Source organism: Triturus cristatus, chromosome 6 (genome assembly GCF_964204655.1).
Source record: "Triturus cristatus chromosome 6, aTriCri1.1, whole genome shotgun sequence".
Classification (NCBI taxonomy): domain Eukaryota; kingdom Metazoa; phylum Chordata; class Amphibia; order Caudata; family Salamandridae; genus Triturus; species Triturus cristatus.
The window spans coordinates 176,738,817-176,765,488 of NC_140589.1; the positions used below are offsets into that span (position 1 = coordinate 176,738,817).

Here is a 26,672-nt window from a genome sequence, read left to right on the forward strand (position 1 = left end):
TCTGGGGCAGGCCCTGTAAAATGAAAGGAGAGGCAGTGTGGCCCCTTCCTAGAGCCTGCTGGGAGTGGACATTACATCTGTTTTGGGCAGGAAAACAGATGAAAGAATTGCAACCACATGCAGGGAGTAGCATTTTTCACTGCTCCCTTTATGTGAGAGCACTGCCAGCTCCAGCTGGAGGTGGGAGCCGGCAGGGACTACAGAGGTATTGAGGGTCCCCAACCTTGCATTCTGGGTGCCCTGGGTGGGCTCCAGGGCACAAAGGTTGAAGAGGCCCTAGGGGATGGGGTCCCCGGGGCCAAAATCGGCCCTCCCCCATTAGGTTTTGGGCAGGCCCCAGGGGATGGTGTCCCTGCGGCTGAAAGTGGCCTGCTTAGGTGGGCCGCACGGCCCCTTTCCCCCATTAGGTTGCAGTTACTAATTAACCAGTTGAATGTACTCAAGTTGGATAGACGATTTTGGCAAAATGTTGGACTCTTCTTGGAAAAAATGAAGTTCCTTTCTGGCCCTGGTACACATTTCACAGAAACTATCCTCAATGGGAAGCAATTACAAATATTAACATAGTCAATGCCCCAGATGAAGCTCCACTTCAGTAAAGCATAAATGATCCTTACTTCTTGGGCTTGGCGGAAGCAAAGCAAGTGTGTTTCCTCTCAAATTTCATGATGAAAAACGATCTGAAATCCTTAATGATGGTGAATTCATCTTTGGTCTATTGGAGCGCAATCTGACCTTTAGAGATTGTGACGAGTGGTTTCTTTCTTGTCTTGAGAACAGAGTCCATGGTTCGCCCTTTTAATTACCTTGAATCTGGAAAATCATCTGCAAGGGTTGGCCTTTTTGCCCCACACTGTTTTCCTTAATAGTATACAAAGGTCTTCCCAATATTTCCCACGTTGACAGACAGCTTACCAAAAGGCCTCTGAGTGCATTTCCTGACGATTTTTGTGATGCCTTCTTGATGCAGAGGAATTTTGAAGCCATCTCCACCAAACAAACAAATACTTACTTCATACAGTTAGAAGGAAGTACTCGTGTTTGGTGGAGTTTCTCTTTGTAGTCTTGTCCTGTTCTCTACATGAGGATACATGTTATCACAAATTTGTGGATCAAGACGTTTGAGGAACAATCACTTTGCTGAAACAAAGTCAGTGGAGACATTTCCTCATGGTCCATTATGCATCTGTAGTGTAGAATATGCACTAGTTATTACCCATCAAGGTAGTACTTACTAATTAACTAGTGGAAAGTACTCCAGTTGGGTAGACATTTTGGGCAAAACTGTGGACTCTTGCTGGATAATGGGTCAGGTGAGCTTTTGTTTTGCCCAGTCACTCACACAGCTACTGACACACCCATATAGACACTCTCACATAAACTCACAGACCCACACAGCCTCTCACACACCCGTATAGTCTCTCACAGACACATACAGCCACTCACACACCCACACAGTCACTGATACATCCACTCAGACACCCAGAGAACCACTCACACACCCACACAGACACTCATAGACACCCACTCACATACAAATTCTGCCACTCCCACATCTATTCACAGACCCACACAGCCTCTCACACACCTACTCGCCAACCTCTACAGCCACTCACACACCCCCTCTTAAAGGTTACAAGTAACAGTTGGGAAATAAAATTTAAAAAACCTTAGAAATGAACTAAAAAAACAAAGGTTACGGGGATGTTATAGTTAGGAACTAACATTAAAAACCCAAAGAAATTCACAAAAAAAACAAAGGTTACAGGGACGTGATAGTTAGAAAATAACATTTAAAAACCGTAGAAATTCACAAAAAAAACAAAGGTTACAGAAACGTTATATTTAGGAAATAAAATTTTAAAAACCTTGGAAATGCACTGAAAAAAACAAAGGTTAAAGGGATGTTATTGTTAGATTCAGATTTTACTCATACAAAGCCAGTGAAATTCAGCAGTTATAGTTACCTGAGCTAATTATAATTTAAGCCCACGCAATGCACTACTTACGACCTCACATATTATATCACTCATGACATGGTCAGTGACATCACTGATGACATCTCAAATTACATCACTGATGACATTGTGTAGATATTGATGTGTATGCTGTTATTACTCTGTGTCTGGGTTGGAGAGATGCGTTATGCCTGTTACTAACTAGTATGGTTGGTGAGAACACCAGGCCTGATATTACCAGCCAATAAAATGTATTGATGCTTTGGCTGCAAAAACCCCCTCCCAACCTTTTTCTATTGCAAGGTAAGAGCTTGTGATCCACCTTTGTGTCCCACTGGGGCACTTTTTCCCCATTCAAACTCCTGCCATTGCATTCTCCTTTGCCCACACCCCTACCCCACACCTGTCTCCCAGCACACATTTACTGCCTGCTCAGAGATGATAAATGTGAGCATTAATGCCCATGAAACAGAAATACTGTATGGAATCCTGCCTAGTAAAATTGGCCCTATGTAGTTATACCCCATTCCATGGAGACTAAGATTGCACAGTACTGGTGGGAAGTTACCGCACAGCAATACTACTTTTGTGTGCAAAGTTTGTATCACGCCAGAACAGTGCAATTCTCAATCAGGGCCTTTGTGTATTTCCTCAATGCTTTTCTCGATTTTGCACCTTTTTCTGGAAATTGATTGTGTATCAGTTGATCTGTCTCACATTCATGAATGTGGAGAACCTCTGCAGCTTGTATGATTTACCTGTAGTGCAGTGAACTCACGCAATGGCAGCATTGTGTATCTAGTTTACATACCTATGATTGTTTGAAAATGTTAAAATATGTAAACATAATACAGATTAGCCAAGGGTCATTTTATAAGTTAGATTGTTTACCTTTGTTCACTATAAACACTTTGCTCATTTTACAGTTTTGATTCATATCAAGGTTATATGACAGTGATGGGCTGGGGCTGGCTTGATGGAAGGGTTTAGGTGGGTACCAAAATGCTAAATCACAAGCTGGAAGTTGTACATCCTTTCCAATTGGTATATAGATCCGACTTTACATAGATAGGAACACCGTCCTGGTACCAGAAACCATTTAGGGATCTCCAGCATAGGGTCCATTAAAAGCTGGATTGAATGAATGAATGAATGAGTGAATGAATGATTCAATAAAATTGCGTGGACAGCAACCTCAAAGAGGTATCTCAGCACTACTGGGTGAGATGGGGTGGAGAGTAGATTGGTCAGCTAGTTTGTTGACTTCTTGGGAATCTGCAGTGATTAAAGGGTGTTCCATTTAGTCAGCAGTACTGTGAAAAGTTCATTCTAGTTACAAAATCACATGGTAGAACCTCTGAGATAGTAGTACACCAATAGCAAGAGACTGAGTACCATAGACCATTCTAGAACGGTCAAGGAAATGAAAAGACATGCTATGCCTACCAATCCAAATCTGTTGTTAATATGCCAATGATTCTTTGGTACGTTCTTCCATGGAACCATATTGATGTCACATTATAAGATCTTTGGTGATTTTTGATTGGGAGTCGGCTGTGGAGTCAACCATTACCACTTTGGCTTCTAACAAAGCTAGGTGCATGACAGATTTCATGACCATAGTTGAATTGTTTTGTTCCACTGATGATGTAATAGCATCTTTCATAATGAAAGAAGGTTGGGCTAGTCAATCCTGCTTCCACTCTCCCACTAAGTTTTTGCATTTGTGTTGAAGATGTTTTCCTTTCTTCAGTGCATCTTGGATAATATGTTTGAGAGGTGCTTAGAGCACCAGGTGAACGGCATCCAAACAATGTAACAGGTCTCAATGCTCAATACAGGGCTTCAGAACAGTTTCTTTAGATTAAAATTAAAAGTAGAAACACTAAAATAAAATGTCAAGTTCATAAGGATGTATTAAAAATTGAAAAATTGAATATAGTTGGACATGTTATTTATTGTTGACAGCTATTTTTATTAGAATCCAGGACTCTTTATTTTGACTTTGCCCTTTTCTGTGTGACTGTGAAAATGGTAGATATATGGGTACAACAGATCATAATCTGTTTTTTTGGAAGCAATGATTGATTGATTGATAGGAAATTTATAATGCGCTACTTTGCCCGAAGGCGTCAAGGCGCAACTGATGGAAAGCAATCAGCCAAATCCAAGATACGGAAAGGAAGGAGCATTAGGGGTAAGCTTCAGAGAAGAGCAAAGTTTTGAGGCCTCTACGGAACAGAGTAAGAGATTCCTGATTCCTGAGATCAGGGGGAAGCTCGTTCCAGAGTCTGGGGGCAAGGGCAAAGAAGGCCCTGCCTCCCCACCTTGCTTTCGCAACGCGAGGGACGATTAGCAACTTCTGACTGGTGGAACGCAGGGCCCTACCTGGGGTGTAGTACGACACCAGAGACCTATTGCCCTCAGCCCCTGCGTCATGAAGAGCCCGGTGGATAATAATCAGGGTTTTAAATTTTATCCTGGCATGCACCGGGAGCCAGTCAAGATGTTTCCTGATCACGGTTCCTGAGGAGCGTCTAGGGGCATTAACAACAAACCTTGCTGCCGTGTTCTGGACCACTTGCAGCCGATGGACCAGTTTGTTGCTCATCCCAAGATAGAGGGCGTTACAGTAGTCCAAACGCGAAGATAGGAGGGCAACCGAGACTTGTTTCCGAGCGTCAGGGGTAAGGTAATGTGTGAGCTTTCTCAACATCCTTAAAACCCCACAGCAGGTGGAAACGGTCCTATTCACTTGCTTATCAAAGGCAAGTGAGGTGTCAAATAGGACTCCCAGATTACGGGCAACGGGGGATGGCTGGGGGCATACTCCCAGAGTCGATTGCCACCAATCAGCTGACCAAACCTCCTTGTTTCCCCCGAACACAAGGATCTCAGTCTTCTCCCCATTCAGCTTTCGGAAGTTTGACGCCATCCAACCTCCCACGACCCCATACAATTCCTAAAGTTTAGGGCCGTAGACCCAACAGATTGTGACAGGGAGACCATGATTTGGGTGTCATCGGCATACGAGAGTACTTCCAGTCCAAAAGACCTGACAAGCCTAGCGAGTGGCGCCACATAAACGTTGAAAAGAGTAGGGCTCAAAGAGGAGCCCTGAGGGACCCCACACTGCAAAGGCTTGGCGGTGGAGAGGAAGTCACCCAATTTAACCCTTTGCTCCCTGTTGTTGAGGAAGGAGGTAAGGAGACTAAGAGCCAAACTCTCCACCCCCATCTCACTGAGACGGGAGGCCAAGATGGTGGGGGACAGGGTGTCAAACGCGGCTGTAAGGTCGAGCAAGATCAGAAGCGTGGTCTGCCCCCCGTCGACCTTAGCGCGGATGTTATTGACCACCACTGTAAGGGCTGACTCAGTACTATGCGCCTTTCTGAAACCATGCTGAGATGGATCAAGCAGGCAGGTTTTATCAAGAAAGGCGCTGAGGTGGAAATTCAGATGAGCCTCCAACATCTTTGCCGGGGCAAGAAGAAGGGAGATGGGACGGAAGTTCTTTAAAGTCCCAGGATCCAAAGTGGCCTTTTTTAAGTGGGGCTTTACAATAGCTGTTTTCCAGGAGGCTGGAAAAGCACCACTGGATATAGCCCTGTTCATAACTGCCAACAGGGGGGGGGATTAAAGTTGCCCTTCAGTTTTTTAAGACTTTAAGCGGACAGGGGTCAAGAGGAGAGCCTGACCTAAGGGAATCCAAGAGACTCTCGAGGTCCTTGGCCGTGAGAAGGGGGAAACTGGGGAAGGTTTCAATAGGGAGAATAGTATTCGCCGAATCAGAAGAGAAAGGCCGAGTAAGATTATCCGCCTGGAGGGCTGTGTAAATGTTTAAAATTTTAGTGTGGAAGAAGGAAGAGATCTGATCACAGAGTTCTTGTGAAGGGACTATGGGGTCTGGGTGATGGACAAGGGATAAGGTGTCTACAATTTTAAACAGGTCTCCAGAGGAAGTAAGAGAGGAAGTGAGGTTAGAGAAATAAGATTGCTTTTCAGCCAGCTCCGCCGCTTTATAGTTCTTAAGGAGATTTCTGTGCTTGGTCCGACCTTCCACGTCTGGCTGGGTTCTCCGGAGCCTTTCTTGCCTCCTACATGCCTGCCTCTGAGTTCTGAGGGAGTCGGAGTACCAGGGTGCTGAGGGGCATTTCCTGGCGCTATATGAAGATTTTAAGGGGGCCAGGGTGTCCACTGCCTTTGCGATAGTACTCGCAAGCTCCCGTGCTGAAAAGTCGATATCCTGCGAGGGAAGAGGCTTGAAGTTAGCAATAAGGGGACCCAGGGATTGATCAGTCAACCCCCGTAAGCTCCTCTTCTGCACCCAGCAGTTTATATCTTTTCTAGGGACGAGAGAGGCACAGGGAGTAAATTCCATGGAAACTGCGTTATGATCGGACCAATGATGATACTGTTGTTATTCTGCAACATCTAAAATCTGAAAGTACACACATTTCGGCTTTATTCACATAACATTTGGTTGTAAGCTTAAGTTTATGACCAAATGTACCTTTTTAACACTTGCCAGAACTTAATAAAGGGATCCAGACAGACCTCAGAACTTTTATGTGGGCGGAGATCTCCATCATGAGCGCAGAGATATCCACAGCTGTAAATCTCACTCAAGAGGTGGGAAGAGGGCATTTTAAGGTATAGTATACCTTGAACGTTTGTGGATGCCCACAAGCATGGACGCTTTTCAGAATTCCCAAACTGTAATCCTGGCCCTTCCACCCTGTAAACAGTTGGAAATTTACTCAAGCCCACAGCTGGCACAACTTCCATTACTGGATGGAAAGCAAAATCTATCACTCCCAAATTTGGTTGGCTGTAGGAGACAGGGTCTCCTGATGGAAAAAATTATTTGCCCTGGAAGGAAAACAAAAGTTTTCCCTGTTTGTGGAGTTCTCCACCATGGCAAACTCTGTAGAGAGGGAATGCATTCCCAAATTAGAAATCGTGTGATTTCCCAAAGAAACCCCATGGACCAGGGGTACTCAAAGTATTGCCCGGGGACAGCATGCGGCCCTCCTGACATTTTAGGAGGCCCCCCATGAACAGCAGCACTGAGCTTCTGTTTACTTGACAGAGCACGAACATTCAAAAAGCTAAAAATAGGCAAGTAAAAGAAGCAAAGAAGATGTCCTGCCCATCTTATCCTTAGGAACACCTTAGTACAGCAGATTAAATCACAGCATTGAGAGACATTTATTAGAAGTGATCATTTTCAAACCTAAACTTATGAATATCAGTGCCTCCCCTCCTGGACATCAATGACATAAGTGAACCAGGAGGCAAGTGTTTTGCCAGGTGCACCCTCTGTGTGGCCTAGGTTATTATTATTGGAACAACATTATCATTTAATAACTCAAACACAAGAGAAGGTTTTGTACAGCAGACATCCGGAAGTCATGCATTTGAAGGTGCTCTCATATGTGGTAGTGAAGAAAAAGGAGGCAAAGTGAAATAAAACAATTGCCTAGAATCACACAGTTTGGTCAGTGGGGAAGCTGGGATTGATCCTAGATCCTCTGGTTTCACACGATGCAATCCACCCACAAGATGAGTATTGCTTTCCCTCTCACATTTTACATCAAAAGCGAATTTTTTATCTTTATTTCCAGTTGCATGAGGTAAGAGTAGTAGACAGAAGCCACGTGAAGGCTTTGTGTGTTGTCCGCACCATGTGTATGTTTCGCTCTCCCCTACACCCACCTTAAGGCACCCGACTCTCACCCTGGTGGCATTGATGTGGCCTTCGGGCATGCCACAGACCATACTTTTTGGCCCCTGCAGAAATGTTTGCGAGTACCCAAGGCATGGACACTTGCACCAGGCACAGCTTTCCATGGGAATCCCTTGAAGTGTTGTTGGTGGATTCTAAAAAGTAGTAACTCTGGAGCCGCATGCAGCAGTAAATATGTAATCTGCAAGTGCAGATATACCACTTTTTCATTAATAGGATCCTTTGTGTATTGTGAGAAGAAATACAAAATTATATCCCCATGGAAACTTTTTTAATGACCGCAAAATGATCTGGAACAGTGTCTTTGCGCCTTCATGGCGTCTGCCCGGGTACTGGTTATTTTAAGAGTTTTCCAGTGCTGCCCATAGACATCTTTCACTAATTGGAAATGTTATTGCCCATTTTTATTATGGATATGTGGCAGTCTGCCTTTTATTTTCTATGGAAGCCCACGAGTAGTTACTTTCAAACACGTTTTTACAAAATAAAATCTGCTTTAGTTTTGTGAGCCACACTTAAAAGTAAACTCTTCTCTTATTGTTCTCTCTTTCCCAGGACCCTCTCTGTCACCAAATGTTGTTTTATTGTGGTCTCTCCCAGGATCTTGGCAAGGCGTGGAGCCTGGATGGGGTGGCAGTAATTACAGTGTCCCATCTGCAGGAGATGATGTGATCATTTTACCAAGTAAGTCTGCAGATATTTTGAGTTTATTAGGGAATATAAATTTAGACAGTATCTATAAAAACTAATGACTTGTAAATGAGCAGGGCCATCAAATTTATAAAATGTCAGCTTATCACATTGCTCATAAGCTAACACATTCATGCTAGTGCTTGTGAGTGGTTGAGGAGTTAAAATTTCTTTCAATGCTAATACGTTCTGGCGCATCCAAAATAATGGAGTCAAGGATCTACTAACAGCAGTGCTTAATTTGTAAAAGCAAATGCGTGCCAGGGCCCTCGTCAGGAGGCCACTGCAGTTTGCACTACACATTGCCACTGTGCTTACACAACTACTAACCATCACACTGCTTGCTACAAGTGTGACAATTTAGACTGTTTGAGGCCACCAAAGCTTTAGGAATGGCTTGGGAGGCAGGTTTTAGTTGTTTTTATTATATATTGAATTAACAAAAAACAGTTTTTCTGCTCATCTTTAAACTGCACAAACAGGGCCACCATGTGGCAGCTGTCATAAGTGCAGGTTCCAGCAATTAAGTGCCGGTGCTGGCAATTAAGTGCTGGTGCCAACCACTGGAAACCACCGGCTCAAATTAAGCACTATGTAATAGATTTGTGTTTCAAAGACTAGAACTCGTTTCCTGAGTGCTAAACCTCAGATACTTACCACTCAACCCTTTGTCATTGCAACTAGGCCAATTATTTTCATCACTGCACCAATATTTTCACTACTATCCAAGTAGACAACAATACCCAACATCTATACCAAAAGCTTCTCCTGATTCTAATCCAAAATGGCCAGTGCAATGCAGATATGATGACACTATAAATCTATTCTTCTAGATTACCAAAGGAAGCTTGAACTATGTCGCAGTGGAGCTCCTTGGTAGTCCTTGCTCTGGAGTTGGCGGGGGAGCACCTGTTCAGGTCATCAAATATCAGGCTTTAAAGGTGAGACTTAGTGTACCGATACAGAGGAGCAGGCAAAAACAGGCCCCGGGAACAAACAGGCACACACAAGGTATCAGGGCATGGACAGGAACAGGACAGAGAAGGCAAGACTACCTTAATGTGTACAGACAGGAAACAGAATCAATGATGGACAAACAAACTAGGTTACCATTAGGGTTGTACACAGGTAAGACACAGAACTTTTCACGGCTATAGGGAAACTGAACATCTGTGTGCAGATTACTGTTACCAATAGACACCCTGCAAACTCCAAAGGAAAGAGGCAGCAGAAGCTATTCTGTATCTGAACCATAAGGCACACACAAGGATTGTGCTTACATACACAAGATAAGCTCCTCTGGGTCCAGCTGGAGGGACAGTGAAGAGCCTAGGAAAATAGCAAAATCACACTGTCACAATTTAGGCACCTAAGACAAAATGTAACAGAATCCAGGAGCCAACCCTTGAACAAAAGGAATACACATATATGTAAGTGAGGCCAAAAAAGTATATTTGTTAGATGCTAACTGTCCAAGAGGAATAGCAGAGACAAAACTGCTGTAGCTAAACAAGCACGGATAGACTGAAGAAATTGGAATGCAAGCATAGGATTAACAAGAGAGAAGTGCAAAGCTAGAGACCGAATAGGGCTGGGCAAGCACTAGAAACCTAAGAGCTATATCCAATATTCAGGCGTAAGCCATCAAGGAAAAAGTGGAGAAAAAACAAGGCAGGGCAAGCACAAGAATACTAGGAACTTTAGCAAGCAAGAGACTGAACTGCAAGGAAACTAGAGACTGCAATAAAAGAAACACAGGCAAAGGGCACCTAAAACAAGGAACGAAAACAAGAAGACAATTGAGCAGATGCAGCAGATACAAGAGATGGGACAGAAACAAAAGGAATAAGCAAAGGGAAATGATAGCCAGAACAAAGGAATAAACTAGGAACAGGTTAGAAAGGGTGCAGCCCAGGGTCTGCAACTGCTTGTGGCAAAGGCCGAAGAGGGAGTAAGCAAAAAGCAAGGCAGGACTGGGATATAATCTACAGCCATTTGCACAGAGAGTGGACATTATCCCTGGCTGAGACAAGGAAGGAATCGGTCAAGAAAACAGGCAACGAGTTCCATTACACAAAGGTACAACCATCAATCCGTGAATAAGGGGTTTTAAGAAATAGCAATTTATGAGCATTTCCAGGCTGCAGAATCCCATGACGAGGCTGCACACGAATAAGTGGTGTTTTTAAATCCATTCTCTCAAACTTCCTGAAAGAGAGACTCCACCACTGATGAGCAACAAGAATAATCCCATTTGCACAGTGGATGCCGTGAATTTGTAAATATGTGGTTGTGCATTGCGGGATCTGTAGTCCTTGAAAGTAAATGTAGGCTTTTCACTGTATCGGGGCTTAAAACAACATACAGTCATATCAAGACTTTGGATGAGTGCTGGTGGTGATTATCAGGCTGCTGTTGATCTGTGTACAGTGCCATCCAGACGAAAAGAAACCGAGTCGTAATGATAAGGCATCAGAATAGTTTTATCAGAGTTTTATACACTAGGCAATTGTATTATTTAGATTGGAGATGTAATAATTAAAAAAAAGTAAGAGAGAATTCTGGTTTTTTTAGGGAACTGTTGGCGGGCTGTCATTTTCAGGCACAGCTTTCAGCCTTGACCCCCGGAAACACAGGGCACTTCCTGTTTTTTCCTCTTTTGACTGCGCAGGGATGGTTGCTGTCATGTACATTCAGTTGTGTCTATGGTGATTATAAACCAATATGATGTGGTGCTTCTAGCCATGCTCTAGTGAGTGCACGGACTGAGAAGGCAGTTATTTATCTTTAAGTTTAAAAGGCATGCTACAGTGGTGTATTTATGTATGGATTTATGGTCAGGTGTTCATGTCCATTCCATTCTCTGTACTTGTACTAAAGGGGATTCTGCATCAGATTGGGGACGCTGTGGTGCAATCAGATGAGCATACTTGGTGTCTTCTTCTACTTCTTTCCCTGTAGTCTCTTCTTCCTGCTGAAAGGGTGAGATAACTGACTGGGCGTGGTAAAGTGTAGCACACCCCTAATATTCTCATAAACACACCACCAACAGCGCCTGGTCGATCATGTGAAATCATGTGGGACGGGTGCACTTTGTTGGCTAATAGTGGGGGGATGTGGGAAGTGTTCTGTTGCTGGCATCCGTTTCCTTCACTTGGAGTTGAAGTGTTTTGTGCCTGTGACTATAAAGTGCAGAAAGCGTTCTTCCAAGCAATTCCAAATCAACATGGGCCTGGGAGCGCAGCCTCTCAAGCTTTTGATTGTGTCTCAGACTTTTCTCATAACATTCTGTTTCAGGTTATGATAAAGTAGGAATTATCTGTTAAATCTTAATATGATGCCCCCTTTCCTCAAAACACAGAAAATTGTCCTGTTCTGTGAGCTGGATGTGGAGCCTGAGGAGGACATGGAACACAGAGGTTGCTATGTCCAGGGATCTCACCTTTCTGATGTTCTCCAGAACATTTGTGAGAAATTTGACTTTCAGATTCCTCGATGGTGGAGGAAAGGCAGGGTTTCTTTCTCCAGTACCAGGGCCTGAGTCAGAGAATGCAAGGAAGTGGACTGGACTATTATTCCATTCCTTCATTCACATCATTATCTGCTTACTAATTTTCATGACACATTTTCCATCCGTTGTTACGGCGGGCTCTTTGATGGCTGAACAGGCCGAAGAGGGCTTGAAATGTCTTAGGAAGCTCACCTTCTGATGCTGTTGGTAAGACAGTAGAGACTGCAACTAAGCGTTCATATTGGGCCTCTAATTTTGCAGTCAGGGATAATACCTATGCAACCTATGCTGTTCAATCTTTGCTGTGATGTTTCCAGGCTTTGGCATAATGCTTGAAGCGAGGAGATGGCTGGTTGAATTGTCTGTCTTTGATAGAGCAACAGGTCCAATTTCTTTCTGACTTTTTCTTAAGTTATCTTTTTGTGGCAGTTTCTGCATCTTCTAAATCAGCCTGACACCTTATTTGGATGAGGTCCTTGAGAAATTATACTTCACAAAAGGGTCTTTGTTCCATTTTCCTTCATTGGAGCTTAACCCTTTGAATCTCCGGTCAAATATGATAACACCTGCCTGGCCTCCCTTGAGAGGAAGAGGCTACAGCTCTTCAGACTGTTCCACCACTTGTAGGTCCAGGGCTCTTCCTGGCACCTCTGGATTTAAAAGATGCTTACTTCATAAGTTGCAGGGTAAGGGGACTTCATTATCAGTTACCTGATCCACCTTTTTAACTGCTGTCAGTCCCTAGAGTTCTCGCAGAAGTGTTCCTATTCATTCAGCATTGTAATCGTTGCTAAGGTCCTTAGTAATGGGACTTTATCATCAATTCCAAGTTCTTCCTTTTGGACTCACTTCAGTCCCAAAACGTATCATGAAAGTGCTGGCTCTACTGGTGGGTATTGTGCTTTTTAGATGCATTCCAGTCTTCCCCTGTATAGATGACTAGTTAATCTGTACCTCTTTTACTAAAGGAGCCAATGTTGTTCTACACGTGTGCTGATTTCTGTAGTCTTCTGGCCTCATTTTGATCCTTTCCAAGTCTCATCCTATCCCATTAAAAAATTCTCCAGTTCATAGGAGGATTTTTCAGGGCAGGGTGTTCGGGACATTTTGAGGGTTCATGGTTACGTGGAAGCCTGTTTTCAGCTGTCTTCGCCTGCAACTATTGGTTCACCACTTGCTTCGACACTGGATTCTATCATATGCAAACTACATGATTCTGATTCCAGTGACTGCTCAAGTTTGTCATGACCTACAATAGTGGCTGGTTACTGCTTCATTGTCTAAAGGAGATCCCTGGCTCCTCCTCTTCCTCTTATCATTACGACATAATTTCCTGTTATCATAAGAAGGAGATGGGGTGGCTTGCTGGTCGATCAGTCTACACAGGATCTTTGGACAGCAGAGGAAGCAATGGCTTCTTCCAACGGAAGAGTTGGCAGACGATTCATTGGGCTTCTCTTTCATTTGCTAGTCTCCTCAAGGATCAGGCAGAAAGAGTCCAGACAGACGATAATGTTGCAAAGTTGTAAATAAATTGCTAAGAATAAGAGTCCCGAGTCCCGGAATGGCAGCTCTTACTTAAATGACCGGATCCTGGTCAGAAACCATTCTTCATTCTCTGCGGCAGAATATCTTATGGGCAAGTAGGATGAGAGTACAGATCATCCCAGAATAGTGTGTCCATCCTCAAACTACCTACGTCTGTGCCCTTTTTTTCCAAGTAGAGGAGAGGTTTAGCCCTCCTTGGTTGGACCTGTTTGCTACAGTCAAGGACATTCTGCTTCCTCGCTTCTGCTCTTTTGTCTCATCTCAGTGGGCTATCAATTACATGGCTCGGAGCTCTCCCATATGCCTTTCTACCATTTCTGCTCCTAGGTAAGGTTCTCAGGAAGATCAGAGATGACCAAGCAGAAGGTCTTCTCAGGGATTCATGTTACCCATGGGGAACATGGTATCCTCTGCTCCTCCAACTGTCGACTCATCCATCTTGGTTGTTGCTGACACCTCCTTCCTCTCTGTAAGGTCTCCGACTATCAGCACACTTTCTCCAATACCCATGTCAGGAGTTTGGAGTTTGAGTGGTTAATTTCACATTGTGGAAGATGGCGATTTCTATTGAGCAGTCCAGGCATTCAAGTACTTTTAAGCTGTACGCTCTTCACTGGAGACACTTAAAATCTTGGTGTTCAGAAAAAGTTGAGAGCGTCTTCCCATGAAACTAAATACTCTTACAGCCCACTGTAGTAGGCTATATTGGCCATTAAAGGCCCGCTCCAGCGTTAACGGCCCGAGCCGAAGGTGAGCGCCTTTAACAAGGGAGCAGGACTTTAATACTGATATAGACCAACTACGGAGGACTACAACGCTATTAGGACATTCCGCCACTAGAGGGCAGAATGTTCTAACAAAGGCCCCTTGGGCTCCGTGAGGACTTTGTTCACAACAACAGCTGTGAACAACAACTTTGGAATGTTAGAGCTCCGGGCTTCTACCGGCCATTAGAGACCCGGAGGACTCCATTGCTTTCGGTGGAGCTCCCAACATTCAATGCCCTAATAAGGGTTCTAGATTTCCTACAGGATCATTTTTTGCGAGGTGGAACTGTTGCCATCCTTACTTAGCAGTGGTCTGGTATTCACGTTCTTAAAGTCTCTGAGCTTCAATTGATTTAGATTTAAGTTTCTCGAAATTTGAGGAATTTTCTCCCATAGACACTCATACAGTGGTTCATTCACCGTTGCTTCGCTGGATTTACCTTTAGTGTTCTAGGCCCTTCAGCGTCTTCCGCATGCGACCTTGGAATCAGTGCCTGTTAAGTTTTTGAATGTAACAGTGGTTTTTTTTGGTAGTCATTATATCTGGTGGTTATTTCCATAGATCTCTTTCTCCAATGTGTTCCCAGACACGTTAATGATTCGTTCTTCCCCAACATGGTCTCCACTTTTCATTGTTTACAAGACCTGGTTCCTCCAGTATTTTTCCCCTTCCTTTCACGTATAAGGAACTTCAATTTTATACTTTAGTTGTTTATAGTTTGCATTAAATCTATTTGACCAGGTTAGCCTCCTTTCTTCAATTCAATTATTTGTCACCTTGGTCAAGCTGGTAAAGGGGGCATCCGAACATAACTTCTCAATGTCCTTGACATGTCAAGCAATTGGATTGACTCTACCGGGACAGGTGGCATGTCCTTTTATCAGGGGAATTTGCACCTCCTCTGCAGCATTTAAAAGCATTTCTTTGACAAAAATTCGCAATGCTGCAACCTGGGCTTCTCCCAACACATTAATTTTGTATTATAGATTGCTCATGGGAGATATCTCTTCTTTTCGGTCAAATGGTGCAAGGAGGGGAAGATGCGTGACGCATCTTGTGGCGTACATGCGGTGGATTGCTGGAGTCGAGTCACAAGCGTGATACAACTCCTGCAATGCACAGGGGCCGCCCATACTTAATGTGGTGCGTCACTCCTTACGCCTGCTTCAAGCAGGCGTAAGGATTTGACACAGCAGCGTTGTAAAACTGATTCAGTTAAATCTTGTAGATTTCACTGTCAGTTTTATGGGGCTTTCCTGCGAGGGAACTTCCACCCTGCGACAGAACGCCCACATCAAACCTGACGCAGGTTTCATGTGGCGCAGGGCTTTACAACGTGACGCATCTCCCTGGATGCGTCACGTTGTAAATAAGTCGCAACGTGGCGCATGGTTTACGTCGCCGAGGTGTCACGGCGGTGTAAAAGTGTCGCAAGGGGCTTGTAAATCTGCCCCTTTGAGTCCTAGTCCTCCTCGTTGCATTCCTTAAATTCCCTTTCACCAATGTATCTCTTTTTGCAATTTCGAGCATTTGTGATGCTTGATGCTGAAAATTACCGGTATGTAATCCAAGTGTTGTCATCTGTTTGTTAAACTCTCTTTGGGATATTACAGGCAAAGGTTAGACGAAGCACAGAGTTGAATCCTCAACACTGCACAAAGGGGCTGGAGTCGTAACTCTGGAAATCCACGGAATCCCATTTGTCGCTGTCACTTTACGTGTTCGGAGACTAATTCCAGTCACAGTGACACGACATGCGCAGCGTCGCCTGCTCTAAGTGACTTACCTGTTTCAGTCACACGGGCTCCCCATCTCCCGCCCAGAACAATCGGCTTCCCCGCCACCGGTGGCACCATCTACGCTAAAACTGACAGCCAGGCGCATTAACCCCCCAAACTCCACACTGAAGACATTTATTATGTCAGGGTGACGCCTGACACATTTCTGATACAGCTCTCGCCGTAGCCGCCCGGAATGAAAACACGTCCTAATTCTGAGCGCCGGAATGATGTTTTGAAGGGAAAAAAGATATGACATCATGTAGCCGCCGGCGATTTCTTTTTCCTTTTTTGCGCGGCGGAGCCCGCGCTGTTATTCATTTGCTGTTTTTCTTTGAACTTTCTCTGTTTGAAGAGATGAATGCCAAAGTAGTGCATCTCGCATAATGGTGCCAGTGTTGGGCCCGCTTTCCTTGACTGGCGTGCTATGATGTTTTATAGAGAGCGGGTTCGGATCAAAGGCACGTCACGTCGGTGGCGCAGTCATTAGCCCGCGCGCCGAACGCTGCACGCTCACTTCCAGCCGGTGCTACACCTGTGAATTAAGGGCTTAAAGCCGGGTTTTCACAGATCTTCTCTGAGGGCAGATAGTGTCACTTGCCAACTGCCTTCCCTCGTCGTGAGGGCTTCTTTCCCTTCTAATTTGAAAGAGAGAATTCAGATGTTGGTGGGTTGGGGAACACAATTTCACTGATAAACAAGCATTGGCAAAGCTAATAGGTCTGGCGTTTGGCTCCCAACATTTTGGGGTTGCCATTTTTTGGGGGGCGTTTTGTAATGTTTTCACAATACTATTTCAAAACAAATTTTATCTTTCTTTCATCAAAAAAGCACACGTTTGGCCAGTAGTCCCTGGAACTGAAAGGCACTAGTTTTTCTATGTTGTGTTATATTGATTTGTAAAGTGTCCTAATCACCCGAGAGGGTATCCAGGCGCTTGAGCAGGTGTGTAGTTTCTGGTCCCCAAGGTGCTTATATGAAGAGCCAGGTCTTCAACTTCTTGTGGAACTCAAGAAGGGATGAGGAGGCCCTGATGTGTTGAGGGTTGTCGTTCCATGTCTTCGGTGCGATGTAGGAGAATAAACAGCCTCCAGTTTTGCTTTTGAGGATGCGTGGAATGTGTGCGACTGAGAGTGAGGCAGAGCATAGGTGTCCAGTGGGTTGGTGAAAGTGTATGCAGCTGTTCACAGTATTCTGGTCCTGTGTTGTGTAGGGCTTTGCATGTGTACGTGAGAAGTATGCATTGTGCAAGAGCAGAATGCCAACACTCACAGTGAAGTTAGCCAGTAGCTGAAATGGACTGACCCATTGCCCCATGCTGTGTGCTGTCGTGGTTGGAAGAAAAATGTGAATGACACAACAGCAGACCAATTAATGGAGAGAGCTGGTTGAAAGTCACTGTAAGTCAGTTTATTATATATATAATATTAATAAAATCAAAAAGGCCTTGACAGCAGGAACTGTTAACGAGCAGGCCTCGTGCACATCTGTGCCTAAGTCATATCCCTAATAGAAGCATTCAGCGATATTGGCCAATTAAAGTTATAGGCTCATCTAGTGTGTCCGTTTTACTTCCTGTTGTACCACTACAGGCCCTAGTAGAGGGTGCATTACTTTGGGTGATTGTACGTCACCCACTAAATATCAATATTGCACTGTGCATTAGTTGTTGCACTATTCTGAGTTCCACTCCATATAATGAGAAATAACGCTATAATGCTTACCCTAGTTGAGGTCCGAAACTTGGAATATTTTCATTTTTCCTGTGCAGGTACTTAAAAGTTTTACCTGATCAAAATTGTGTGTGCAAAAAACAGCTGCTCCAATATTTCCTACACATCCTTAAATGCTGATTTGGGTGCAAACTGATAATTGGACCTGTATTTGAATTCCCTATGCTTTGCTCTTGCACCGTATTAAGTGTTTCACTGTGGAATGTGATAGCTTATACGTGGATAGACATATACAAAAAATTATACTTAATCACACATCTACCTGGGATCGGATCACATATATATAACTCTGGTTTACAGCAATTTTGCAAAGGTGTAATATTGCCCCATGACTTGCACTGCCAGGCTGTTGCAAAAACTATATTTGCCCCAAATTGTACAATTTTATTTTTGCAATTATAAGTTAGTAGAACAGTGGTACAAATAGGAATGCCACTTGTGGAAAATTTACAAACTCCATATAATCAGGCCCAGATAGTTTGATTGAAGTACGCAGGCTGTCATTGGTGCATTCTTGTGTGCCTACGGACAGAGTAAATATGCACTTGTATTAGTAGTTAAGTTAAAGCTAGATGAATGAGAATGTTAAAATACATTTTAACATGAAAAAGTTACCCAAATTTTAAGTAATCTACAGTAATCTGAAACGACCAAAATACTATCAATGCACATACTTTTTGCAATTTAATAAGCCAGCTTCAAGAAAACGTCAATATGTACATTAAGAACTGCTTAATGGACCAAGAGATTGTGCAATCATTTTTAACACCTGTGAATTAAGGAGATGTGTCAGTTCTATAGCTATACACGCACATTTATAGGGGTGCAGGCATTGTAAAAATGTGTGCATACAAGATTAATGCACATTTTTAGGTCTCAGCTCTAGACAGCGCATGCAAACAGACATGCTGTTTATACTTTATCGGCTTCAGCTCGCCCATGAACTTCCCATTTACTGGCTCCATAGTGAATCTCTTATTCTTTCTCCCTGTGTGTCCATGGCATGCATGCCTCATCCTGTGTTAAGCCCTCCCTGAGTGCATGGACCAATTACTACTATCCATCCCCAGCTCCCATTTAAACAAATATTTTTGGTACTACTTTTTCTTTCATTGGTGCATTTTATACAAGCTCTTTCTTTTTCACTCGATCCATTATGTAAAAAGGGCTCTAAATCTTGTTTTTATCTCATCACAAACGCTGCTGTCCTCATGCCCCATCCAGAGATCACCCACTCCCGCCACTGTTTTTGCCATTGTTGCTGTTGAGTGTTTTCACCATGGCTGCTGCTCCCGCCATAGCGATTACGAGGACACCATATGGTCGGAAAAAATATGACCTTCTTGACCATATGGTCGGAAAAAATATGACTTTCTTGAAGTATATGATATGAAATTGACAATTCAGAATACGATAATATTTTTTTTTAAATGACACATGTTGAATGAATAGTCCATTCCTTGTATTAAGACATTTTCTGAAATTGGGAACTTTTTCTAAAGCAAGTGTGAAAAGCGAGTGGGTCTTGAGTTAACAGCGCCATTCCTCCCTCCCTCATTTCAGGTTAGTTGCTGTCTTTTCCTCTACAACTTTTAAAGATGGCTGCCATATTTATACACAACAAAGAGGGACAATCCTTAACACAATCTTCTGTTTCTGTTAGCTCGTATGTTTCGGAATCATCACTGTGCTCCTACTACATCCTCTTATCTTCTAAAATGTGCTGCTGCCTAGACCTTGTTTCACCGGTTATTACGGTGTTGCTTTCCACTACTGTGCCAGTGGAGCTGTCAGCATAGTGAGTCTGATTGGGAGAGGGAACCTATGCAATACCCTACTCCTCCTACCAATTCTGTGGGATTGTTATTGGCTTCTGAGATATTCTTGAGAGTGATGATCGAGGGCTGTCACGAAGACATTAACATTAACATTGACAAAGCTAACAGCGCTTAGATTGCAGAGACCTATTGGCTTAGCCAATGCTTGTTTACATTTCCTCCTGTGTAATGTCAAAAAACGACAATCCACCATGGGTAGCAACAACACCAGGCTTTAGCTGGTTGTAAAGATGGGTAACTAAATATAATTTAAAAAATTGCAATACAGCAAGTGCTGTAATTACAACTGTTGTTGTGTAGATTTACTTGCTCTCGAAAAGAATCCAGTTTTAATACCGCAATCATCAAGCTAATATCCCTGAATTTTTTGGCAACCTTTAGATGAATGCCATGAAGGTCTCTATCTGCTCTCTCTGTTTACTGCCTCTCTTCCCTCCTTTAAACAGATTGCATCAATGATACATAGATTGTTTACTATTATCAGAGTTTAACTTTAGGGGACAATAGCAGACTGTCAGTGTAGGTTTTAAAGAAAAGTAAAATCAATCACACGTGCATGTGTAAAGGGCCAAAACATAGCTGGAAACTACCATCGATTTAAAAAAGAGCAAATTAACAAAAGTGCTGTGGTGTAGATGCTCAACTAAGTTATTGACAGATAATTTCTTAAACAAGGATCACATGTACAAAAGCATAGTGTGACAGTAAGTCTCAGCTCAGTTATTTTAGATGCACAACTAAATACTTCCAATAACCATTGGTGGTGTGTGTGGCAATTTATTGCATTAACCGTTTTTTAAAACAAATGTTATTAATGTTTTCTCACACCACAATAGAGAGCATTCATGACACTGCAACTTTGTAAGCAGTGAAACACAGAGGTATTGGTGAATATATATTTCAGATACAACTCTTCATCAACTTTACATACTCCATGATCAATATTCATTTGGGTGATCATCAACACCCATGGAGCACAACATTAATCTATGTATGCATTAGTTACTATATCACTGTAATGATTATTTAGATTACAGTATAATGTACCTGTGAGAAATTGGGTTTTTGGTTAACTGGGATGTTAGCCATTGTCAAGCAATAGCCATAACCCCTGGCATGGAGAACCACAAAAAGTAATTAAAACAACCTGTGTTTAACCATGGGTAACTTGCCACATAAAAAGCAGCCAGTCAGGCTTAACTTAGAAGCAATGTGTACAGTATTTATACTGTACACATACAGTAATAAAATGAAAACAAAACAGAAGAAAAATCCCACACCAATTTAGAAAAATGTATTAAATATTTGACACCAAAGCAACAAAAACCCAATTAGTAGAACTGGATTTATGAATTAAATTTTTTTTAGTAAAAACTAGAGCCTAAAAGATCAAAGTGTCAATCTTGTTGGGTGAGGCAGAGTCAAACGTGAAAAATATGGCCGACTGCAGTGGAGGGCTGGTCGGATACAAGAAGGGGATTGGGCCCGGTCGGCGCTCACATTAAGACTTTATCCTCTCCTTCTGCTCTGTGTCACCCTCTAGCTTCTTCACCCTTCAGTCTTCTAATCACTTTTTCTCTGCTTTCTGCCCCATTTCACCCTTTATTCTTTTTGCAATTTTTCTCTTTATTTTACTTTTCCTCGCTCTTTTGGCCTCCTTTCCCCCGTTTTTCCCGCCGCTGCTGCCCCCATAGCCCCTCCCCCCAGCGCGACCAGTCCGTTCCAGTTTCCCTCCCCGCACCCGCCTTCCAGCTGTCCAGCCCTCCCCGACCCCTAATTAATGGCGGCCGCTCCCAGCGGGCACGGGCCAAAGGCATACCCAAAGGTGAGCCAAAGGCAAGCCCGTATGCACGCGACCAGTGCCAGGAACCCTGGATCTCCGATTGCCAACGCTACAACCCAGCGGCACTCCACGCACTCAACCCAGGCCGCAATAACAACTGCAAGCTAGCATCACCAGCCGACATCCACGGACCCTTCAGCTGCCACCACTGCTGCCACTCCTGCAGCACCGCCAACACCAGGCTTCCAGCGCAACCCGCCTGCAAGAACACAACAGAAATGAAGACCCTGCAATGCATCCTTCTCAACATCTGATCCCTCCACAAACACACCACCAAAATCTGGGACCTCCTCGATAGCACCACCCCGGACGTCGCATTCTTCACCGAAACCTGGACCAACACCACCTCAGGACCGGACATCGCCATTGTCATTCCCCAAGGATACAAGATCTCCCAGAAGGACTGCCCCACCCGCCCTGGAGAGGAATCACCATCGTCCACAAATCCACCCTCCGGCTGAGCACACTCCCCGACAAGCCCACAGACCTGATGGAACACCTACATTTCAAGATACAGGCCAGCCCTACCACCACCCTCCAGGGAACTCTCATCTACCAACCTCCCGGACCCTGCAGACCATTCACTAACTCCATCACGGACATCATAACCCCGCAAGCTATCGCGTCCACCAACTACACCCTGCTGGGAGACCTCAACTTCCACCTTGACAACCAACAAGACCCCAACACCACATCCCTCTTGGACAACCTCCAGAACATAGGACTCCACCAGATCGTAACCGAACCCACGCTCTCAGCAGGACACACCCTTGACCCCCTATTCACAACAGGAAACTCCATCTGAACTCCCATGGACAGACCATCGATACATCCACTTCACCTTCAGAACACCCACCATCCACAGACACCAGCACCTGCTCCCACGAAGAAACTGGACCAAAATCACCGACGACCAGCTCACCTCCTCACTCAGCAACTCCACTCCAACCACCGCGGAAGACGACGACCTCAACACTGCAGCCCGAACTCTGCACAGATGGATCTCCGACAGCGCCAACACCATAGACCCCTCAAGAAGAACAACAACACACACGCCAAGAAAGCCATATGGTTTACTGCTGAACTTCGAGAGTCCAGACGCACATCCCACTGCCTCGAAAAGGCCTGGAGGAACTCCAAATCCACAGAAGCCCACAGCAACTTCAGAGCCGCCACCAATGCCCACCACCAACGCATCAAAAATACGTGAAAACAGCTATCAAAGACAGAATCTCCACACACGCTCACAACAGCAAAGAGCACTTCAGCATCATCAAAGATTTTGCCCAACACACCAGCAAATCGACTGACATCCCTCCCTCACAAGACCTCTGCAACAAACTCAGCACCTTCTTCCACCACAAAATTAAGAACATTTATGACAACTTCAACGAAGAAAGCCAACACACTGAACCCTCAAGCCAACGATCAACAGCTGGACAGCACTCACCACCGAAGACACACTGAAGACGATGAAGTTAATCCACTCCGGGGCCCCCACGGACCTCTGCCCCCACCACATCTTCAACAGAGCAGCCAACACCATCGCACCCATGCTTCGACACACCATCAACCACTCCCTGGCGAACGCCTCCATCCTCGACGACTGGAAACACGCCGAGATCAACCCCTTCCTAAAGAAGCCCTTGGCAGACGCTACCGACCTCAAAAACTACAAACCCATCTCCCTGCCCCCGTTCGCAGCGAAAGCCATTGAGAAAGCCTTCAACAGCCAACTCGCCACCTTCATCGAAGAGCACAACAGCCTCCCAATCTGGCTTCAGAAGAAAACACAGTACAGAAACGGCCCTCCTCGCCGCAATGGATGACATCCGCTCCCTTCTGGACAGAGGAGAGACAGTAGCCCTCATCCTCCTCGACCTTGCAGCTGCCTTTGACACAGCCCCACACTGCACCCTAACACGCAGACTTCACAAAGCAGGGATCCAGGACAAGGCCCTCGACTGGATCTGCTCATTCCTCTCCGGCAGAACGCAGCAGGTCAGACTTCCTCCTTTCCTCTCGGACCCTACATCCTCACCCACGGAAGACCTCCCACCTCCACAGAGCACGCACACAACCTCGGAATCATCGTGGACTCCGAGCTCAAAATGGACTGCCAGATCAACTCCGTCACATCCTCCTGCTTCCACACCCTCCACCTCCTACGTAAGACCTTCAAATGGATCCCCCTCGAGCACAGAAAGACCGTCACTCACACTCTCATCACCAGTCGACTCGCCTACGGCAAAGCACTCCGCCGGAATTAACAAAAACCTCACCCGCAAGCTACAAAACATCCAGAACGCTGCCGCAAGACTGGTCTCAACCTGCCAAGACACTGTCATATCTCTCAGCACCTGTGCACACTCCACTGGCTCCCCATCAAGACTAGAATCACCTTCAAGATCCTCACCCATGCACACAAAGCCCTCCACTACGCCAGGCCAGCATACCTGAACAGCCGACTCGCTTTCCACACATCCCAAAGGACCCTAGGATCAGCCCAGCTCTCCTAGGCCGTGGTCTCCCATTCCAGAAAGATCAGATCGGGAGGCCACTCCTTCTCCTTCCTCGCGGCCAGAGCCTGGAACGTCCTACTGCTCTACCTCAGACAGACTATTTCACTTCCAATCTTCACGAGAAACCTCAAATCTTGGCTCTTCAATAGACCTCCTCCTTGATGGACTGGAACCTGCACCCCGCCCTCCTCCCCAGCGCCTTGAGACCCTTATGGGTGAGTAGTCGCTCTTAACAAATAACTGATTGATTGATTGAAGACTTAGAAGAAATTCTGGAGAACAAGTTCTGAGAAGGTAAAGTTCAGTGGGGCCAGGTTTCAGGCGGTGTCCGGCAAGGGAGGGTCGTCGTTGGAATGTCGCAATGAAGATTTCTATGTTCTGACGTAGACACTTTTTTCAAAGTTGAAAATTTCTGGCAGGATGAGGCAGGAGGTTGTAGCCGACGAGAGTTCCAGTAGTCCTGATATCCCTCTGGCGAAGGACCACTGAACAGTATTTCCTGCTGTAGAGAAGAATGTAGAGGTAGCTATCACGAAGTCAGGCCTACTGGCAGGGCTCCTTGGTTGGATCAATGAGAAGGTTGGTCCCGTTCTTCCCATGGTTCTCCAAGCAGTTTTTAGCCAAAGATTTTGTAAGGCCCAAGTTCTAGATTTTGGTGATCAGGGCACCTTTAACACCATCACCAAGTGGTTCAGAGCCTTCTCTGATCAGGAGGCCAGCATACTAGCCCTTGCAGTCACTCTGGTAGTCCTGGGTTGAAGCAATGGAACAGTACTGAAGCAGTAGAGCACGGCTCTGAGAGTTCAAGGCAGGCTTCAGACAGCAGAGCAGTCCTCCCAGGCGCAGCAAAGCAGTTCTCTGCTGTACACAGAATGCAGTCCTCTGAGAGTCCTTCCGCAGGTCCAGAAAGTGAACTGAAGCGTTGGTCTGAGTGTCCTATTTGTATGCCTGGTGCCTTCTTTGAAGGCATCAGGTGGAGTTTATAGAGAATTTCCTTCTAAGTGCTTAAAGTTTCCTGTCTCCCCAGCCCTGGTTCCAAGCTGTCTGCACGAACAATACAGAGAGTGACACATCCTTTGTGTAAATCCAGGGAACAGGCTATCCAGTTGCAAGTGGAGCTGTGCCCAGCTCTGCCTTCCCATCCAGTGATGGCCCATCCAGGCACACGTCTATTGACTAGCTGTTCGGGAGAAATAGATAAATTGCAACTGCCACCTATACCCAGTCACATGATCCACAAACCAGCTGCTGGCACCAAATAGGGCAGAAAAATGCCAACTTTCTAAAACTTAAAATCCGACTTTACCATTAAAGAGGAATTTAAAATGCAATTTCTCAAACACCAAACATGAAATGTTTACCTGTTCCCAATGAAAAGTTAGCACTTATTCAATGTAATGAGTCAACCTAATGTCATTCTATGGAAGAGGTAGTGAAACATGAATTTAGGATTTTGTCACTATCAGGACATGTAAAACTTAAAAGTACAAGTTCAACCTTTCAAGTACAATGCACCCTGCCCTATGGGCTACCTAGGGGTGACATATGCAATAAAAGGCTGTAGGGCCTCACCCTATCCCCAGGGTCACCCCCAAACCTTTTGCCCTTTCCTGCCTTTTTCTGAATTTGTTTTTGGTGGGCTTAGGACTCTGGGCACTTTACCACTGCTAACCAGTGCTAAATTGCTTGTGCTTACTCCACCAAAACATGTTTCAATTGGCCTATGTCCAATTGGCATATTTAGTTTACCTGTAAGTCCCTTGTACAGTGATATACCATATAACCAGGGCCTGTAAATTATATGCTACTAGTAGGCCAGTAGCACTCATTGTGCCACTCTCTTAAGTAGCACTTTAAAACATGTCCCAGGCCTGACACTACTGCCTGAATGCAGTTTCAAACTGCTGTGTCGACCTGGCATTTAAACCCCCTTTCCAAGCCTTCAACTCCCCTTTTATTACATATATTTCACCCCTAAGGTATGCCCGAGGTAGCCCAGAAGGCAGGGTGCTCTGTAATTAAAAGTTCAGACATGCATTTTTAAGTTTTACCTGTCCTGGAAGTGGATAACACAACTGTTATGCCTACTCCTCCTGAAGGATAACATGGGGATTCCGTATTACATCTAATACGCTAGGTGCACATGGCTATGTCATGTTTGGTGTCTTTTGAATTGTAATGAAAAACCCCATTTAACGGTAAAGTCATTTTTTATTCTAACAATTTTGAAAAAGTTAGAAAGTTTGCTTTTTTTTGTCCTTAGCTCGTTTGTGCCTGCTGCATTAAGTCACATGACTGCGTTTAACTGACAGACTTGAGGGATATGGTATGCCTATATGGGCCATCTGCTAGCAGGATAAGGGGGCCGAGCTGAGCACAGCCCCACTTGCAACTGAATAGGGATGGCTCAGTCCTCACACAAAGGACATATCACCTATAGTTGTCGCTACAGCCAGCATGAAACCAGGGCAGGAGACTCAGGAAATTTCATCCACTTCAAAGCCACTTACTAGAAGCTTCTCCCACCTTCCAGAAGGAGGGCACCAGGTTGTAAAAATAGGACCTCAGACACCAACTCTTCAGTACACTTCTGGACCTGTTGATACTCTGCAAGCAAGAAGTCCTGCTGTGCTGCTGAAAGGTTTACCACTCTCCTGAAAGGTGGCCGATTTGAACTACTGGCCAGTTGCTCTGCTTCTTCTTTGCCTGCAACTTCACCCTTGAACCCTGGACA

General features: G+C 44.7%; 1 protein-coding gene across 1 annotated transcript in view; it reads left to right on the top strand.

Moving 5' to 3' along the window:
- The window catches only part of PKHD1 (PKHD1 ciliary IPT domain containing fibrocystin/polyductin), a 1,788,124-nt gene that overhangs the window by 1,584,801 nt on the left and 176,651 nt on the right, over window positions 1-26,672 (top strand). Inside the window, exon 50 of the mRNA XM_085609531.1 lies at window positions 8,263-8,391. Coding sequence (XP_085465657.1) covers window positions 8,263-8,391 — 129 coding nt within the window. The remainder of the gene's footprint in view (window positions 1-8,262; window positions 8,392-26,672) is intronic.